The sequence below is a fragment of the Cervus canadensis genome, chromosome 5 (genome assembly GCF_019320065.1).
Source record: "Cervus canadensis isolate Bull #8, Minnesota chromosome 5, ASM1932006v1, whole genome shotgun sequence".
Lineage (NCBI taxonomy): Eukaryota > Metazoa > Chordata > Mammalia > Artiodactyla > Cervidae > Cervus > Cervus canadensis.
The window spans coordinates 78,703,073-78,721,333 of record NC_057390.1 but is presented as its reverse complement, the minus strand read 5'-3'; the positions used below and the strand labels follow the sequence as shown (position 1 = coordinate 78,721,333).

Genomic DNA, 18,261 nt, shown 5'->3' with positions numbered 1-18,261 from the left:
ACCCAGGTCTCCCTCACTGCAGGCAGATTCTTTACCATCCAAGCCACCAAGGAAGGTTGTTAAGGGAATATTGTAAAGATTAAACAATCTTTATTTTAAAACAAACTGTACTTAAAAGCACTTTATACACTGCCAAGTACTAGAAAAAGATAAATTATTGTGGAAAGCTACAAAGAATCAGCCATTTCACAGATGAAGACACAGGTCCAGGGACAGTGCCAAAAAATACAGTCAGAGTCTGACTCTTAGCAGAGGGCTTTTCCCTATGTAAGTTTATGCTCTGAACTCTTAAAATGCATCTTCATTCTTATTTGAAGGAGATCCAGTTAGAAAGTAGGTCTTGTTTCTAAGTACAAAGGCCTTGGCCCAGGATAATTTCTCTAAATATATAAAGTCAGAATTAATCCAAGTACTATCCTTATAGGTGGTATAAATTTAATACAAAGCTCTCTAAGTAACTGATAGTGAATTAAAACAATGATTTTCCAGAATACCATAACTATTCTGAACTTAATGGTACACAATCACTAGGTTAATACTTGACAGTTTTTTCATGAAACCAGTTTTCCAATGCTGAGGTTATAAAGTGTTAAGCTTTTTCCCAGTTTTCAACATTTTCACAGATGTATCGCCAAACCCTCTCCTTGACCAAACTTCACTCAGGCTTCTCTGAGTCCTCTTCTAATGAGGCCTCTACCTTGGCCCAGTCTTTGCTGAACCTGTTATAACCCAGATTCAGTCAAGAATCCTGCCAAGTCAGTTTAAAGAGAATCTCTCACTCTTTGTATCTGATCACCCTGGCCTGCCACCACTAAGTCGGTTTAGTACCAATGCCCCTATCCCGGATGTCTCACCACTGTAATTTTTCAACCATTGTTGATCCCCTCAATCTGATCCACGGTGATAAATTCCCAGCTGTCTTTTCTGTATTTGGAGTTGAGCCTGATTTCTCTCCCGTTACAAAAGTCCTGAATAAAGTCTTCCCTACCATTTTTAACAAGCATCAGAATAATCATTTCCTTTACCAGTATACAACAAGCATACAAATCATCAGTGTGCAACACCAGAAGCTGTCACAAAGTGAAGCAGTGTGTTGTCAGCCACACATAGGCATGCACAGGCAGTAGGTAAACAGCTAAGTGTGCCTGAGTTTCCACATACTCAGGCACAACTACAAAATGCACATCATTTAGCCCAGAGCCTATGACAAGACAACATTACTGGCTACTCCTCTGGGGAATGTGCTCTTTCATAAAGAAATTATTCCACAATAAAACCTGCTTATCCTCCAGAGACTTGAGTTATAATTTCAATATCAGTGGCAAGCTACTTCCCAACTGCTCAAATTAGAAAAGGATTTTGTGATCTTTTGAAGAAATTAAAGGATAGAAATACTGACAATGGAGTCACAAATTACAGATATTTCAAATCTGAAATTTTTCTTTTATATGACAAATATATAAAAATTAAAATATTTACATAAAATATTTTGTAATATTTTAAAATTAAAATATTTTACATAAAATTTCTATTAAAATTATGAGCCTTTTAATATGGAGTGGAAAGCAACCATATCCCAGATGAAACATAACCCCTTGAGCCCATTAAAGTATTTACATTAATATACAAGCACATGGAATACCGACTTATCAGTGCTCACAAAACATCTCCCAAGGCTTATGAACACAGTGTGGATGGCTTACCAATTAGACCAAGTGATTTCAAAAGAGACCTCTTCCATGAGAGAGAACATTAGCCAAGTGTTAAGGGGTGTCTACTTCACCTGTGGCCATCAGCTCCTGACAATGCACACTGGCAGCTTTGTAGTCATGGAAACGCAGTGCCTGCTCCACTAGAAGGACGAGAACCTGTCCACGCCTTTCTTCTGGGTCTTCACCTATAAACACATGCAAACAACTTACTGTTTGGGGCAGTATCGATTGATAGAGGAGTTCCTTAACTCTATCTTTCTAATTAAGTCTCAAACGAAAAACAGAGATTAGAAAGATTTTTATAAGACAACAGGACAAAAGGTCAAGGCCACTTAGACCTTTCAATCTGTTTATTAATCATGAAATTATCTCTCAGTCTCCAAAGTGATCAATGATTAATATTGGCCCCATATAAAATATAAATTGGTACAACCATTATGGAGAACAGTATGGAGGTTCCTTAAAAAAGTAAAAATAAAACTATCATGTGATCTATCAATCCCACTGCTGGACATGTATCCAGAGAAAACCATAATCCAAAAGGATACCTGCACCCCCAGGTTCACTGCAGCACTGTTTACAACAGACAAGATATGGAAGCAGCCTAAATGTCGATCAACAGAGGAATGGATAAAAAAGATGTGGTACACATATACAAGGGAATATTACTCAGCCATAAAAAAGAATGAAATAATGCCATTTGCAGCAACATAGATGGACCTAGGAAACGTCACACTGAGTAAAGTAAGACAAAGACAAATATCTTATGATATCACTCAGACACGGAATCCAATTTTTTAAAAAAAGAAAAGAAATTATTACAGAATAAGAACAGACTAACAGATAAAGAAAACAAACTCAGTGGGGAGGGATAAATGAGAAACCTGAAATGAACCCTTACACCCTATTATATATAAGATACATAACCAACAAGGACCTACATTATGGCAAAGGAAACTCTACTCAATATTCCGTGATAATCTACATGAGAAAAGAATCTAAAAATGAATGAATCTATGTACATTTATAACTGGATAACTTCACTGTACACTAATTCAACATTGTAAATCTGTGATAGTCCAGTAAAACACCAATATACCAGCCCCAGACAAGCCATTCCAACGTAGGTAGGTAGAGGAAAAGTTTTCCTCCAAATAGGGAATTTAAACATTTTTTCCTATTTATTCTAGTATTTGAATGTTCTAATTCTAATCAATAATGACAAATAAAAAGATAAAAACCATAAATACAAAGTAAAATGGATTTAAATTTTATAGTTTCATTGTGAGAAAGTTAGTTTGTATATCAGGTGATCTGAGCAGGTGACTAAAAGAAAAAACATAAGCAAAAACAGGCTTGAAAACAATGTTCTGGAAAAGTCCTACAAAGAAAGCCAAGTTCACGGGGAGAAGGGCCAGGAGTAGAACTGGACTAGAAATCTACTAAAGAAATGGTCTAAATGTTTAGTTTGAAGAAAATACTAATGGTAGCAGGACAAAACTTTGAATATATGAAATATAATTTAAACTATGTCCACAAATTCTTTGGTACTCCCTTCTAAAGATGGAGCTTACTGCTCCTCCCCTTGAGTGGGGATGACTAGTGATTTATTTCTAACAGAGTAAGCTGTAAACGATGGAGTCTGACTTCCAAGATGAGGTTGTAAAAAAGCACTACAGGCTCTGCCCTGCTCTCTGGATCAAATGCTCCAGGAGAAATTGAAAGGATGCCCAAGAAGCCCCATGGAGAGCTCCCTGGGGCAAGGGGCTGAGGTTTCTGACACCAGCCAGAGAGTAACACAGGCCTGTCCCAACAGCTGTGGAAGCCATCTCAGGCTCACCCAAGCCCAGTCAACTTCAAGTGGAGCCTATAAATATTTCCCTTGAACTTGGGAGGGCCTGTGTGACTGCTTCCGTGAAAAGGACACAATGGAGATGAAGCTGCCCAAATTCCAAAGCTAAATTACAGCAAAATGACATGAAACTTTTGCTGGTTTCCCTTGGGATACTGGCTCTGGGAGCCCTCAGCCACCACATAAGAAATCCAGGCGGTCTGACCACAACATAAGGAAAGATGGTAAGGAGAAACCACATAGAGAAGAGAAAGCCTGAGCTACTCCAACACCCCGCTTTTTCAATCTTCTCAGCCCAGGTGCCAGACATGTGAACAAAGCAGTCTTTGAGATGAGCATGGCCCTAGCTGATATATCTGACTGCAGTTTCATAAAAGACCCTGAATTGCCCAGTCAACCTTTAGAACTGGGAGAGATAAGAAGACATGACTGTTGTTATTTTAAGCTGCTAGGTTTTGGGGTGGTTTCTAAAGCAGCAATAAATAACCACAGCATTCTGTAAGCTTCAGATACATGCTACCTGCCTGTGATCCCTCTCTTAACACCACTCCGCTCCCAGCTAAATATTACAATTGTCTTTCAGATTCTCTAACATCTGTTTACAGAAGCCGTGGACTACCATCATACCCCATGATGCAACATAGTTCTCTGCTTCTGCAGCCCTCTAAGATGCTAAATTTCTAGAGGGCAGCAGGTGTGTAATAGAACTCTGTATCCAAAGTACTTGACAAAGTGGTATTACTTTCCTCTCTGGGGCCTCTAGTTCCCCATCTGTAAAATGCAGGTAAGGAGAGCCTGCAGTGAACAGCAGAAGAGCCAGTGTGTTAAAAGGGCACAGAAGGGAGCTAGCACACAGCAGTCACGGATACATAGTAGCTATTATGCCCACTCAGGGGGCTCACAATAAAAGCACCATGTTGAATGAAATATGGATACTAGTCTTCTCTTTTAATGATACTGGACTGAAGTTATAACACAGATTCCACATTCAAGTTTGTGAAACAGAGGTGGTCAAGTTGAGATGGTTCCAAGTATGAGAACTAAAATAGCTGCAATAAAGAAAAGTGATTTGAACACCAGGTGTTCCACATAAATGTACTCAGCAGGACTGAAGAGTAATGTTCATACCATTAAAAATGCAGGCTTACCTCGATCACTGATATTTCTATTTTCAGGTCAGTGTCACAGGGATGAAAATGCCTACAATAGTATGCAGGTACATGGAAAATGGAGACAGCATCCCTGACTGCTTCATTAGTGTCTATGAACTGGATCTTTATGAAATTCTTCCCTGATGATCAGAGTGCTTTCAAATTTACAAAGTGCTTTCGTATGCATTAACTCATGTGGGTCTCATGACCTAGACTTAAAGCAGGGGGTGTCATTTCTATTTTCCAGAAGCTGAAGCTTAAGTCATTTAGCAAGTGAATAGGAGAGTAAGGACTGGGCCAGTCTTCAGATCCCACACTCAACTTCTCTGCAGCCATCCAAGATACCTCCCTGGCTGCCTGGCCCCCAAGGGATGCCCGAGCACATCTTCAAAGCCAGAGGTAAAAATGCTAGTGTCATGCTTTCAGAGAGGCTAGAAAAGGACATCTGAAAATAAAATTTACTAAAACTATAAAGCCTTAAGAAGAAGAGTTCTATTTAGATTTTAAAACATAAATGTGTCTACCAAATATCTTCAATCCCCCTCACAAAACAGGAAGAAAACATCAACAACATTTAACAGAAAATGAAATAAGATAATGCATGTGAAAACTTGGCCAAACAGTAAATGCACAAATTTCTCTAAGTAATTATTCAGGTTCAAAAATATTACACCAAATGTGGAAACTAAAGGTGAACTAGTTGACCTGGCTTGTCCTACTTTTTAAGTTTTCTGGTTATAAATGGTAACTTCGACTTCTCTTTCTGACCTTGCATGATTATGGAACCCCAAATAAGTATGCCTTCATTTAAAAGACAGAGGTCCAAGCAGCTCAACATAGAACACATTTTTATAACAGGCCAATCTTTCTGGAAAAGACAAAACCTTGCTGAAAAGCAGCTCCTCTCACACCTATTCCAATAGCACATATTCCAGTGTTTTCCTAGGATGGTGCACAGAATAACACAGATTCTGCAGTCAAGCATTCAAAACTTACCTGCTACCCTCAGGAGCTCAGCAAGGCCGAGCAGTTTGGTGGACTGCTTGTAGCACGTGGGGGACTGGCAAATACACTCCTTGATGAGGCCAATTCGATCAGAGCGCAATCGCACTGCAAAGAAAGATACACTGATGACTTGTGACCATGGACACAACAAAGGTACGATGACCTTCCTAATTTAAGGCAAATGAACAAGATGAAAACTGTGTTTACCCCCAGATCAATAAGAATTAAGTAAAAGAAAATTTAAAAAAATAATAAAGTTATTGTTAATCTTGAATAAATAATGTACAATTAAGATCCTTTATCACCAAAGTGATGAAACACAGCAAATGAACTGACATTCTGGAATTAAGAGAGAAGTGCTACATTTTCAAGTCAGGACTAACGGAAAATTTTAAAGACAGTGGTATTTGTCTTTGAAAATTTCATATACTTTCTCATACACCTGTTTGTCCACCATACCTCAGCTTCCCAAAATCCATTCCAAATTCCAAATATCTACTTTCTACCTCCGCCACATCACTTCAGTTGGGAGAGTAAAAGTCCCTGAAGCACTCACTGGTCCAATTTATATAAAGACATAAAGGAGAAAGGTAGTAGCTTTTCTTTGGAACAGGCTTTTGGAGGAAGGGTAAATTTTTATTAGAATTAAATTTCAGACTTTCAGAAAGGTTGCAAGAATGATACAAAGAATTCTTCTATAGCTTTTGCCAAGATTAACCCAGAATTCTCAGTGTTCAAAATATAACTTTCAGAACTGTCTAGGGAATATTTTACTATTATCTCCATCTGAGGAAGGTAAAGTTCAAAGCCATTAAGTTGACACAGATCACACAGCTCAGACTGGCTGAATCAGAATCTAAACACAAGAAGACAGACTCATGAATGCATGTCATGCCTAGCAGGGTGTTAGTCCCTCAGAGTCAAGAGGTACCCTTTCATTATTTTGGTTGCTGGAATAAACATGCCTAAATTAATGTTTATTGAACGTAAGGAAAGGAGAATGGAGAGAGGAGAAGGAAGGGACAGGAGGGGAGGGAAAAAGGGAGAAGGCAAAAGAGGGTAAGACCACTCTAATTCTGCCAGCATTAAGAGGAACTCCAAGAAAAATCATAAAAATGACAGCTGATAGTTGCAGAGCTTACTATATCCCAAACACCGTAAACATAACAGACTTAATCTTTGTAAGCAATTCGATAAGACGCTTATTACTACACTCATTCTGAAAACAAGAAAAGTTAAATACAAAGAAAGGTTAAGATAAGTGTCCAGTTATTTAGTAATATGTGAAAAAGTGGGTTTCCCTTGTGGCTCAGATGGTAAAGAATCTGCCTGCAATGCAAGAGACCCAGGTTCGATCCCTGGGTCAAGAATATCGCCTGGAGGAGGAAATGGCAACTCACTCCAGTATTTCTGCCTGGTAAATCCCATGGACAGAGGAACCCAGCAGGCTACAGTCCATGGGGTGGCAAAGAGTCAGACACAACTGACTAACCCTAACTAACCTAAGGCTGGGCTTAATACAACACCCTTAAGTCTGGAAAATTGATGGACTCTATTGTAGAAAGAACACAGAGATAACTGAAATATCTTAAATTGGTTCACTTGAATATAAGAATAACTAATACAACATAGACACCCAAGATATATGGAAAAGTACACACACAAACACATCATAGGTGACCCTTACATAAGGAATCATTTTTATATATTTCTGATCCTATTTTCTATTAACTCATGCATTATATCTAGCATCACTAGCCTTCACCGCTGGAAACATCAACTCTGAGAGTGTAAGCAAAGAAGGGCATCAAAACAAAGCAAAGTGACAAAGTGAACTACTGTACACTGACTACAATTAAAAAAAAAAAATAGCTGGACCATAAGTCTTTAAATATCAAGTTATTTTGTTGATCCAGTATTACTGATGAATATGAAAACAGCTTAAACCTAAACTGCACCTGTGGCATAAATACAACAAACAGTACAGAAAGGGAATATTCCATCTCCACATCCAGGAGTCATTCTAATAGGAAACTCCAAATCAATATACCAAACTGAAAAACTGTCAGGACATGAAAGCAACATCTTTCTTAAGATTCTCCTCAGTCAGGAAGTTTCTTGGCGAGGTGGCAGGTTTGGCTGAAGGTATTCAAATCCATCAGCTGATTTGCAAATATTGCCAATTGAGTACCACAGAAAAACCAGAGCTCAACATAATTTTCAAACTTCAGTAGCATTTGGGAAACCAATTTTTTTTTTTTTTTGTATTCTTTCAATCTGCTTGGATTAAATAACTAGCTAAAAGATAAACACACACAGGGTCAAAGCTATAATGACCTGACCTAACAAGAAATACAAGAAGGACAAACGTTTCATAGTACTTTGGACTCTCTCGTGATTGAAATCTTCAATTAAAAATATGTGTTTTGGGGGAGGTAGTTGATGATTTAAGACATTTGAGAATAAACTGAAAATGCTTGCTGGTAACTCTAATTAATCCTCACAATTTAAAGAAGGTTTGAGCTCAAAAAATTACATGAATGGTACAAGTGAATAGACTTTTCTAGCAATTTAACAATCACCTTGAATATACCTATTTAAGACACTGCAGGATATTTACAATCACATACTTATTACTTTCAAACAATAATCAAGATAACAGTAATACCAACTTTCAAAAAATCTTAAGAAATTTGTCTGACAAGCAGAACTTTCATTTTTAGGAAAACTACAGTGGAAATCCACACGAAAATGTCTCCACTGGCTGACATTCCCTAAGATCCATCTGATTCAAATTACCTCAGAAGATAAACACACCAAGAAACCTGTAACAGACTATCACTGATCAATGATATTAGAAGTTAAAAAAAAAAAAAAAAAAACACCAGAGACACAATTCCAGTGAAAATTTATCAAAAACCAGAGATGAAAAGAACTTAGCTAAACCTCTCCCACTCCCAATTCTGAACATTCCCAGAGTTAGAATAAAGATAAGAGCCCTTTGCTGTTCACCCTAAACTAACACAACACTGTCAGTCAATTATACTTCAATAAAAAAATAAAAATCTTTTCAAGAATAAAGATCAGAGATTACATGGAAACTAGCCAAGCGTACCACAAATCACCAAACACACTCACTTCCTTCAGGGCACTGAGGTCCAGGATCTGAAGCAACAGAAAATCTCCCTCCTGCTTATCAGGTGAGATTCAGGACACTGGGAGATGCCCACTGTCCCAAAAGGACAGATGACTTGTTTGGGCTGGTACTAATCTGACTTCCACCTTTAGGTAAAAGAACTTGAGCAATGCTAACATATTGTTAGTAATTTAACTCTAAACAATTTCCTGTCACTCCCTCTGTTAAAAAAAAATACAGATTCAATTAAAGAATATTCTACAGTAAGCATAAGAAGAAATAAACTATTATCATTTAGAGCTACTTTTAAATTACACAATTGAAATGAATAAATTTCAATCCAAAACTGATGTAAACATGAAACTCTCATCTGTAATCCCCAATTTCTCTTTTTGTTTTATCCAAGAGCCTCACCGCTGTACTAATGTCACTAAAAAATGGAAGAGGGCAGAACCTATTGCTAGTGGATTAAATGACCAAAAGTACTCTTTAATTAGACACCTAAACAGGAATACTAGTGAATTTATGCAAAATAAGTTAATAAAAGTGCAACAGTTAAGAAGAAAACTCACCTTGCAAAGGCAAGATCTTCACCCCAAATTCTTCAAGGCACCCCAGGGCCTGGATAAGATCGAGCTCCTCTTGAATGGCAGCGGGTCGATCTGTTATCAGCTGTAAACAGCACCTAGGACAAAATCATTTTTAAAGTGGAAAAGTAGCATATTTTCAGCTAAACTGCCCTTCTATGAACGACAACACAGAGATCCAACGCATTTATCAGACAGCAACTTCCTTCCAGGTATTCTGCTAGAGGCTTTCTGATCTCTTACTTAATCCTCACAGCAAGCCTGTGAGACAGAGAAATATCACCACCTGCTTTTCAAGGAAGCCAAAACTGAAGCTCAGAGGTGAGCGATTTGCGCAGGTTACAGCACGTAAGGTATCAGAGGATAAAGCAAGATATGTTAGCTCCGGGCTTAGGGCTCTGTTTACTGTTGACTCCAAAGATGATGATGATATAAAAAGGATTAAGCAAAAAGACAGAATCCAGATAATGTCTAGCTATTCTTCTAAGGAAAGCAGAAATGTCTTGATTTCAGTCACAACTTTGTCTCTCAAAGGAAAAAAGAATAACCTAACAAAGTGCACAAGAGACATTCTGCTGATCAGAAACAATCAGTTGGTGACGCAGTACTGAGATAAATGTAAGTGACAGTGATTTGATAATCTCAGAATTTGTGACACCTATGAGGATTTTAAGCAAATTTTGTGAAACTCAGAGAAAGCATACTTGATAAATTTTAGTTAACAACAAACCTATTTTCTGAAAGATGCACGTAGAGGAACAGTGGGGCATGAGACTAGAAAGGACAGGCAGAGATCAGGCCATGAAGAGCTAATGATGCTAAGATCCTGGACCATCACAGGAAGATGTCTAGGCCAGTGTCTACCTACAAGACCAATGGAAAGATATACACCTATCTTCTCATTGCAAAAATTAGGGCATTTAAATCAGATAAGCCCATGGCTGATTCATGTCAATGTATGGCAAAAACCACTACAATATTGTAAAGTAATTAGTCTCCAACTAATAAAAATAAATGAAAATAAATAAATAAATAAATCAGATAAGCACTAACACATACTACTGGTTCAAGGGGACACAGTATATAACCTATTTATGGTATCTACCAAAATTCCAACTGCATTTACCTTTGAACACAGGAATTCCAGCTCTAGGAATTTATAGGCTCTTTTTGAAATAAAATACACTAAATTGGAAACTAATTAAATAAACTAAATAAAAGTCAAACAATGGAATATTCTACAACCACCAAAAAAGAATGCAACAAACCAATATGTACTTACATGGAAAAACCCTATATATAGATAGTGAGTGAATAAAACAAAACAGAGAAAGGCATGTACAAGTTGTAAGCACCTGTGACTTAAAAAAGAAGAATGCAATATTCAATAACATATTCCATAAGGATACACAGGAAATAAATTAAAAATATAGAGAGCATTAAAGATAGGGGAACTATAATGAGGAGAAAGACATTGTCCATAGCTACCTTTCTATATTTTTGAATATTTTAATCTCATGGCTGCATTGCTTCTTCAATTAAAAAAATTAGCAAATAAATAATAATTTAATCAATAAGAATGGATGGCCATTTTCTATTTCAATAAAACTTTGAACAATTAAATATATCTGAGCTAACAAGTCACAATCAGTTGGTGCAATGTTATACACATATGACACTTTTAAAATTAAAGTGTGTCCTTATAGGAGAAATTCCATGGACAGCAGAGCCTGGCGGGCTATGGTCCACGGGGTTGCAAAGAGTCGGACACGGCTGAGCAACTAACACTTTCACTTCACTTTCACAGGAGAAAGGAGATGGATGAAAGGAAAACACTTCAAGTATAGTTTTTAAAATGATCTCTAGAAGCATCTGTCAAGAAGATTTAGGTCAAACACAACTCCCAGTTTCAAAGACTGTTCTATTTGATATTTTCATCATCTGAAATAGAAATACTATCCCTTGGGAAAGGAGAAAAAATTTACTAACTATTTTAAACAACTTTGTCAAGTTTAATAACATGCCTGGAGAAAACATGACTCTGTGATAAGATTTCACTGGGGGGAAAAAAGTTACATTTAAAAGTCTTGCTAGAGTTGAAGCAACTACTAGTCATTGGAGGGGAAAAGTAACTAAATAACCAACACAATCTTTACACCAAAATAATACAAATAAGCCTAAAATTTCAATGCAAAAATAAAACAACTGAAGTAGTAAGAAAACAATATGAAAAATGACTTTAATTATCTCTGGAATTATAGGTCTTTCAAAGTCTGACACAAAAGACAGAAACCTTATGTAAGAGAAGAGAATAACAATTATAATTTTTAGAAACTCTAAATAGCCATTTGAAAGATAAATTATATATATAATATAAAGCTGGCAACATAGTTAAGCCATTAAGAGAGACAAAGGGCTAAAGTTCTACATGCAAAAAAAAAAAAGCTCCTAAGAATCAATACCAAGAAAAAGGAACGCTAACTTTCCTATACAATAGGCCAAGAGAGGAATAAAATCCCTAGTCCATAGTTTTCCACTTAGAAGGGACTTTTGGGTTTTATTATCTAATCAGGTCCCCTGTCCCTAAGCAGACTGGAAGCCATGTAAAGGATACAGACATGGCCTAATGTGCTAAAATTTTCCAGAACCCGGATTTGCAGGCTACCACGTGAGTTTCTTCCAATAGAAGAAAAGTATAACCTTACAGAAAATCAGCTAGAATGACTATGGAAAAGTGTGCTAGAGAAAAAAGGTCGTAAACTAATGAACACTCATGACGTAATTAAGTTTTCTTTCTATACTCAAGCACTAAGCAACTGTACCCTAAACAGAAGGGTCACTCTGTACTTGTGATAATATATTTTGTACATCAGAGAATAAAACCAACAATGCAGTGTGTGTATTCTGACCCCACTCTCTCTTATGGAGAACACAGAGTTCCTCTACCTGGCCAGATCCATGCAGATGTCAGTGAGGTTGGTAGAAGAATTGAAGTACTCTCTGCTGGCTGCCAGAACCAAGTCAATACTTTTTTCGTAACTGACCCTGTATTGGGTTTTTCCTTTATGGGCTATACTAGTTGGTGGATTTATTGAGCAAGCACTGCAGTGCATCATCTGCCCAGCCAGGTGGATGTTCTCAAGGCGACTGGAACACAGAAGACTTTCTGTAAATATCTGAGGAAAAGAATAAACTAGAATTAGTGCTTAGAAAGGGAGGACTCGATTCTCAACACAATGGAAGCTCTGATATCCAAGTATAATAAATTTAAAAAATACCTCCATTCTACAAGTAGAGGTTGCAGAATATCATGAATGTATCTCAGTGACAATGAAGCATATTTGAAAATGCTTAATTTTATGTTATGTGAATTTCACCTCAATTAAAAAAAAAAAAACTCTCTTCTAGCAAGAAGAAATAATTTAACTGAACAAACTAATGGTAAGCATACTTTCATGTGTTATAATGAATACTTAAGTAAAATACCTAAAGTACATACTCACTAAAATCAGGTCCATTAGACATACTGTCCCACACTCTGGTTAAACTATAACATTTTTATTTTTTAAAAGAAAATCTTTGAATATGGTACATATAATTAATGGCTGCTTAAAGCACATAAAGTCAGTCTCAGAAGTGTACGTGCATGCTCGGTCTATCAGACACGTCTGAATCTTTGCAACCCCACGGACTGTAGTCCGCCAGGCTCCTCTGTCCATGGGATTTCCCAGGCAAGAATACTGGAGTGGGTTGCCATTTCCTTCTCCAGGGGACCTTCGGTCTCACTAATACCTAAGGTACAAATGTTCTCCTTACACCTCATCACTAGAATGACAATACACCACGTGACTTTTTTTTGCCAATCTGCAAATTAAAAACTATTTAAATACAACAGAAGCTACTTGGTGGAAGGTAGTTGTGCAAATACCACAGTATTTTACAAGGCAATTTATAGCACCAATTAACATAAAATTTATTCTATAATTGAGGTTATTTACTTCTTCCAAAAAAGTCTGATTAAAGAGATACATTTAAGCCCACATTAATCATATCGACACATAGTCAGCACAAGCACTCCCCCGGGAGAACGTCCCTGGGACTGCTCTTTCCTATCACACCACTGTTGGATGAGGACAGAAACAGAAGCAACAACTGAAAAGATTTCATGGACAGGCAAGAGTTTCCTTATAAAAAGGAAGAGTACCCAATTTTGATAGGATCTCCTTATTTTCAATTGTTCTAAGCTTCTGGAAAAGGTAGTTTTAGACAGGCCTTTATTAAAATGACTGGCAAGGATAAAATTACTAATCTCCAACGAGGGATCTGCTATAAAATACATATTGTGGCAGAAAGCAAATTATCAGGCAGTAACCCTAATCACTTATACGACAGGTGAAAATGGCTCGCTCCAGGTGACCAAGATGACTTAGGTGTAACAATTTCTCTTTTCCTTTGATTTATTCAGGTAAGCCATAGAGAGTCAATGCCCAATATTGAAAATTACAATTCACTCCTATTATTTTAAAGGTTTTGCTGAAATGAACAGTACATATTTCTGCTCTACAGGCTATATAAAAATCCTGCACCTTATCAAAATTGGGCCAATGAGATTTCAAATTAATTTCCAAGAACAGGTAAACCGAATATAACGGCCACAAGTCAGTAAGACAATATAGCATAATTTAAGCAGCACTAAAATATTTTAAAATGCCAAATCTGGGTTATTCTCTAGAATCAATTTAAGACAGTTATAATATGCTTTAAAATGTTTTCTCAAAGGAGAAAGACTAATAGCACAAAGCTGTTAAAATATCAAAGCCTAATACAAATAAATGTGTTAAAATATAACAAAAACGATTTAATATGTCAAGCTGTTATGATAGATTACACAAAAGTGAGTTCAAGTGTAATATATTTAATGCCAATTTTTCAGTCAGAATCAGAACATAACAGGAAATAATGCTACGCACACTTAGAAACTACTTTAAGCATACTAATGACAGTTAAGATTTGGGGCCCCAAATGCATACAGATTATTTTCTCCTGAAACTGAATTTCCAGCTTTGCTTTAGATACAAGGGGGAAGTTACTGGCAGTTGTGCATGGTCGGAGACTGCAATCATCAATATAAACTTTACACCCATCAAGCACATAAAAATCTGAAGTTCAAATACAAAACTATTCGTTTTTCAACAGTGCTCTTTTGTTAAAACCACCTTGAATTAACATACATACGATTTCATAAAACACAGACCTATTTTATAACTCTCATTTTATCAACAGGTTATGCTTCATGATTGTCAGAGCAGAGCAACACAAGAAATATCCTCCATAATTTGGATCTGGCTTATGTGATAGGAAAATTCAACTGGGAACACTCCTTTGAACTGTATCTCATTAAAAATAGGTTAGCTGGATCATTTTTCCATGCAAAGCCTGAGGAATTCGGTGGTAATACACATACCTTCCAAAATAAGGATTCAATCCTCCTGGGTTACAATCCTAGACAACTAGCCATCCTTAAGTACCCTTTGTATGCCAAATACTAGAATATGCACTAGGGGAGCTGAAGATGAACATGATCTAATAATGCCTGCCTATCGGCTAATGACCAAGAAGAAGAAACATACATAGAAACACGCAAGTCACTACATTTGAAAGAAAGGCTACACAAGAGATGAGCTATATCAAAGAACAAAGGAAGGCATCTTAGAGGACATGATTGAGCTGAATCCTACAAGTTATCGCCAATTTTCAAATTTAAAAAAGAGGAACATATTCCAGGTAGGCAAAGGGAATAATGTGCAGAGTCACAGAAGCAGGGAACAGCATGGTGAGCGGAGGGACTCAGGACAGATCAGACACCACTGGAGCCAGGGGACACAGTAGAGAGTGTCAGCGGCGAGAAATGCACAGGGTAATCCCCAGTGGCTTTCTATGACGGGTACTTTCTGACTGTAGACAGGGAATAAGCAGCTCACTCTAAGAAGAAGAGCATAAGGAAAAGGTCTACTTTGGAAGAACGCTCTCAATCGGCATGAGTTAGGAGACACGGACGGAGCGGAACAAGTTTGGAGGGCTATTGCAACTTAGCAGAGATGAAGACTGGGCAGATTTGAGAGACTTTTCTCAGGTACATGAAGTCGTCTTTCACAAGCCACAAGTGTTAGTCGCTCAGTCGTGCCCAATCTTTGCGACCCCATCGACTGCAGCCCACCAGGTTCCTCTGTCCATGGGATTTTCCAGACAGGGATATTGCAGTGGGATGCCATTTCCTTCTCCAGGGGATCTTCCCGACCCAGGGATCAAACCCGGGTCTCCTGCACTGCAGGAGGATTCTTTACCATCTTAGCTATGAGGGACGTCCAACTACAATGAAGTCATTTTTGGTGACCACCAAAACTATGAAATATGAAAGAGAGGCTTGTACTTGACGTACAATTGTACTTGATGTACAATTCTGAGTCTTCCAGCTGAGAATTAACCCACTAAATAATTGTGTGGCAATGAACAAAGACAACAGAAATGCAGATATGAAAGCGCTCACACTCTAAAGCACTACTCAATTACCAGCTATTCGTCAATAATTCAGTCCTATTACTTAGAGTGAAGCTTCTGGCCATCATCTGTGTGTTCAATCAACAAAATGTAACAACCAAAATTTTAAAATTAAAAGGAAACACTAAAATCCGTCCAGTTACCTCATAGCAAGCGTCAGAATCTAGACACGTGTAAACATTCTGCTGCATAGTTAACATGTCCTGCAGCAACACTCTCCAGTGAGACTCACTGACAGGAGGCTGCCTGGGAGGAGAAAAAGAAAAAAGAAAATTGCTATTGTCAATTGACCAAAAGTAAAAAAATTGGTACCACCATTCTGTATGCCACACAGCTCCTAGATGATCAACAGAAGTATATTTCATTTGAATTTCCAGGGAAAAAAGTTTGGAATAAAGACAGAGGGAAAAGGTGGGCAATGACACAACATCTCTGATGTTGTGAGCGACCTCAGTCACGGGCGGCCTAGACACAAAACTGGAATAGCATTCTCTGACTATGGCAAAAGTATACATACAAGCTGTGAGTTTCTATGGTGAAATAAAGGACACGGCCTAAGATAAAGCAGCTACGATACAGCAGAAAAAGCACTTGGAGACAAGAGAATGCATTTCAAAATTCCATCTTCATCATGTTGCAATTGCAAGCAAGGGATGTTCTTAACTTCAACCACACGTGCAGACGGAAAAGGCCACAGAGGCCACACATGGCTTGAGTCTGGAAGTGAGAAGCGCAGCTGGTCAGCAGGGCAGCCTCAGGGTTTCCTCTCAGTGGGAGTCTCGGCAGAGTCCAGGGAGTCTGGGACAGTGTTGCGGGGGTTCCTTCCACCCAGGTGCCAGCCCAGGTGCGACAAGACAGAGCCCTGTAAGGCAGCTGCAGTTCCTACCTGGCTTACGAAGACACTTCATTCCCCACACAAGTTTGTATCTATTTCAACAATTCCACAGCCACAGTGTTCAGGGTAAGCCAGTGACCACACATGGGAAAGTTCAAAACAGCAAATGGCTGTCAGGTTCCCCAGTTTATCGACAGTCTCCTCTGGTCAGAAGCAATTTACCAATCGAGCACTGCTCAGCCTCGAGCAGTGAGGCCTAGACAATCTAGTTGTTCAAATACCATGTCATGGTAGTTTCCAGAGTCACAGAGTTAGATATTTGATGGCTCAGGTTCTTATGCAGCAGCAGAAAAGGTTTTGTTAACAATGCCCCAGGGACTCACATACTAGCTCTGTGACTGCGAGTATTTAATACTCCTGAATTTCAGATTTCTAACTTAAAGTCCATCTCAGAAAATGATAAGGAACGGAAGAGATTACTGTGGATAAAACAGACAATTGAAGCAAGGTTTTTCCTAAGTGTAAAAACAGGCTCAACTGCCTGTATGGAATTTAATAAACTTACTAATTTCTTTGAACTTCAGATCCCTTTTTTGTATATTATGAGGATTACCTTAAACGAGAATGTATGAAAAGACACGCCTCATATTTTTCCGGTACAACAGAGCATTCAACAAATGTGAATGAATGAATGTGAAAGTTACAAACACACTTTTTCTGTCATCACATACACCATCACAAATATTGCCTGGTAGGAGGACGAATGTGCTATAATTCTCTCCACCTCTCTTCAAAGTCCATCTTTGTTGACTATCTATGAGTTTGTAAACACCATTTATGTTTATTTTCTAGTTTTGAAGTTCTATATAATCATGAATCTCATTGCTTGAAAAGGGTAGGTTTTGTTTTGTGTTTGTAAAATACCAACTGGATGATTCTTTTCCATGCATTGTTTTCTTTCTTATGCATTAAAAACAAAATTTGCTTCTAGCATTTTATATTTGTTACACAAAATGAACAATTATTTCTATCCCATACGCAATAAAGCTTAAGAGAATACATTCTTTTCCAGCATACAAATACATAAAACAAGCTGACATATTTGCAAGTCTTCAAGGATAATCCCTGAAGTGCTTCCCTTAGTTAGACGTTGGTATGTGAACTCTTTGGGTGGACTTCAAAAAATTAAAGGGCTCTTTCAAATTTGGCTTGCAGGCAAAAAAGTAGCAAAATGTTTGAAAAACTGAGTGTCCATCTTGCACAAGCTTCATAAAACCAGATCTGGGCACTGTCTAGTTGAATTCAAGTTATCATGCCCAGCTGTTCTTCTGGAAACCAGCAACACGGGACAGATGGTATTAATGCTTGCTCACACATGGCTAGCTGTAAGTACAAGTTCTAATTAAAACAAATTATAAGACGTTA

The 18,261-nt window shown here is 37.8% G+C and overlaps 1 protein-coding gene across 1 annotated transcript in view; it reads right to left on the bottom strand.

Annotated features, from left to right (window-relative positions):
* Positions 1-18,261, bottom strand: part of NBAS (NBAS subunit of NRZ tethering complex) — a 308,614-nt gene that overhangs the window by 147,546 nt on the left and 142,807 nt on the right. The window contains exons 29-33 of the mRNA XM_043469328.1: positions 16,145-16,247; positions 12,390-12,619; positions 9,429-9,541; positions 5,712-5,825; positions 1,784-1,897 (exon numbers count right to left, since the gene is read on the bottom strand). Coding sequence (XP_043325263.1) covers positions 1,784-1,897; positions 5,712-5,825; positions 9,429-9,541; positions 12,390-12,619; positions 16,145-16,247 — 674 coding nt within the window. The remainder of the gene's footprint in view (positions 1-1,783; positions 1,898-5,711; positions 5,826-9,428; positions 9,542-12,389; positions 12,620-16,144; positions 16,248-18,261) is intronic.